The sequence below is a fragment of the Limulus polyphemus genome, unplaced genomic scaffold, assembly GCF_000517525.1.
Source record: "Limulus polyphemus unplaced genomic scaffold, Limulus_polyphemus-2.1.2 Scaffold5619, whole genome shotgun sequence".
NCBI classification, from domain to species: Eukaryota; Metazoa; Arthropoda; class Merostomata; order Xiphosura; family Limulidae; genus Limulus; species Limulus polyphemus.
In genome coordinates this window covers 27,263-29,921 of record NW_013671229.1, presented here as the reverse complement: position 1 = coordinate 29,921, position 2,659 = coordinate 27,263, and the positions used below count along the sequence as shown (strand labels likewise).

Genomic DNA, 2,659 nt, shown 5'->3' with positions numbered 1-2,659 from the left:
TCTATATACCACACTCGGTATTTACACCTTAAGCAGGTATATACCACACTCGGTATTAACACCTTAAGCAGGTATATACCACACTCGGTATAAATACCTTAAGCAGGTATATACCACACTCGGTATAAATACCTTAAGCAGGTATATACCACACTCGGTATAAATACCTTAAGCATGACGTAACTAAGATGTATTATAAACCAGATGTACGACGTAACTAAGAGATGTATTACAAACCAGATGTACGACGTAACTAAGAGATGTATTATAAACCAGATGTACGACGTAACTAAGAGATGTATTACAAACCAGATGTATGACGTAACTAAGAGATGTATTATATTTTGTGCTGTTTTTGATGTGAAATAAAAGTGACTGTTTTTTTTTATTAATAAAAGTATGATACGTACAGTGTAATACTTAAACTGTCTTTTATTCTTGGTGTATTTTTTCAGGAGGAAGCCTTAACGAAAGTGGAGTTAGAATATGAAATACAGAGCAAGATCACCAGCGCAGCTTTAAAACTTGCTAGTGACACAACTGTGAAGAGAAACGTGAGAAAACAGAGAAAAACCGCTCATCAACGGGCTCTTATCAAGGTTTGTGAGAAAGTTAATAGTAGGCTTAGTTTGGTTTGTGGATTTAAGTAGTTAAACAAAAATAGTGTTATATCTGTTTGTGGTTATGAGCAAAAACGTTTCATGTGTTATTGATATGAATGTAGCGTTTCGTCATTTCATCTGTTATTGATATAAATGTAGCGTTTCGTCGAAAACATTTCAATGTATCATTGCTGTGTACATAGCGTGTCATTGAAAACGTTTCTGCTGTTGTTGTTATTGCTATATATCGAGCATGTAGATGATATTTTATGTTAGCTGTTTAAATGTATTTATTCTATTTTATTCTATGTGTATTTTTAATGCGCTGATAGAATTAAATTATTTTAGTGTGGATAATTTAACGTCAGAGTACAGAAATACCTTGTTTTGATACTAAGTGTGGTATATACATGCTTAATGAGTTAATACCGAGTGTGGTATATACATGCTTAATGAGTTAATACCGAGTGTGGTATATACACGCTTAATGTGTTAATACCGAGTGTGGTATATACATGCTTAATGTGTTAATACCGAGTGTGGTATATACCTGCTTAAGGTATTTATACCGAGTGTGGTATATACCTGCTTAAGGTATTTATACCGAGTGTGGTATATACAACAGTGTGTACATTGTACCATTAAACATTGTACAGTGTATATACACCACAGTATGTACATTGTACAATTAAAGATTGTACAGTGTATATACACCACAGTGTGTACATTGTACCATTAAACATTGTACAGTGTATATACACCACAGTATGTACATTGTACCATTAAACATTGTACTGTGTATATACACCACAGTATATACATTGTACAATTAAAGATTGTACAGTGTATATACGTGACAAAGCAATAACGCAAGTTACTTATTTACATTAGTGATGAGATGAAGTTATAGGTTTCACATCAAAACATTTTCATACAGAGCGATAGAAATGGTCGGTATGCACTAAACTTTAATTGTTAAAATATTAAAACCATGATAATACGAGTTTGGGAAACTTCTCAGACAAAATTTGAAAATTTTCCCCTGCTACAGCCCTTCATAAAACTAGTAAAACTCATCAAACTCCTGTCACCTGACAGTATATTTCAACAGTCTAACCCTACAAAATTATGACGTCATGTATTAGTTAGTAATGAAAGCTAGAGGGCTTTTATTAATACAGTAAATAAAATATTTAGCTTGTAGTGATGTTTGGTGACAGTTTGAAAGTACCGTTTTACTCTTTCGAACTGAAAATTGAATCTCGTCCAGACAGGTTTAATTTGTCACTCACACCGAGTATAGACCCGAATTATACCTTACTTTTGCAATTTAAGTAGATGATCATTGATGCCACGTGTTTCGTGTTCTCTTATCATCCAAAGTCTGGTTTTACAGTATGAAAACAGTTAGTTAAGTATTAACATAAGGTTAAACTTTTCGTTGACGCTTACGTCAGTCAACATCACCAGGACAACAAGTAAGTCTGTGTAAATACAAGTTAATGTTCTGATGACGTAGAAAGAGTGGGTTGGGGGATCACCAGGATCTTGATTTTTCTACATTACTTTAGTTATATATATATATAAAACCTACTTTGTGTGACTCAGCTGGTTGATGTGAAGTGGGAGGATATCTTTTTACCCTTTCCACATTTCACGACTATGTATAAAAAGTGAGTATAACCGTCAGAAGAAAGACTGAACACTAGCAGTTTAGTTTGGATATCTTCACTTTTTATAAACTATTTTGTCACTTCTTCAGATGTTGGACGTAACTAAGAGATTTATTACAAACCAGATGTACGACGTAACTAAGAGATGTATTAAAAACCAGATGTACGACGTAACTAAGATGTATTATAAACCAGATGTACGACGCAACTAAGATGTATTATAAACCAGATGTACGATGTAACTAAGAGATGTATTACAAACCAGATGTACGACGTAACTAAGAGATGTATTATAAACCAGATGTACGATGTAACTAAGAGATGTATTACAAACCAGATGTAGGTGTATATACACTGTACAATCTTTAATTGTACAATGTACAT

At 33.2% G+C, this 2,659-nt stretch overlaps 1 protein-coding gene across 1 annotated transcript in view; it reads left to right on the top strand.

Annotated features, from left to right (window-relative positions):
• LOC106472796 (GATA zinc finger domain-containing protein 14-like) overlaps positions 1-2,659 on the top strand; it is a 24,259-nt gene that overhangs the window by 7,058 nt on the left and 14,542 nt on the right. The window contains exon 5 of the mRNA XM_022401341.1: positions 456-599. Coding sequence (XP_022257049.1) covers positions 456-599 — 144 coding nt within the window. The remainder of the gene's footprint in view (positions 1-455; positions 600-2,659) is intronic.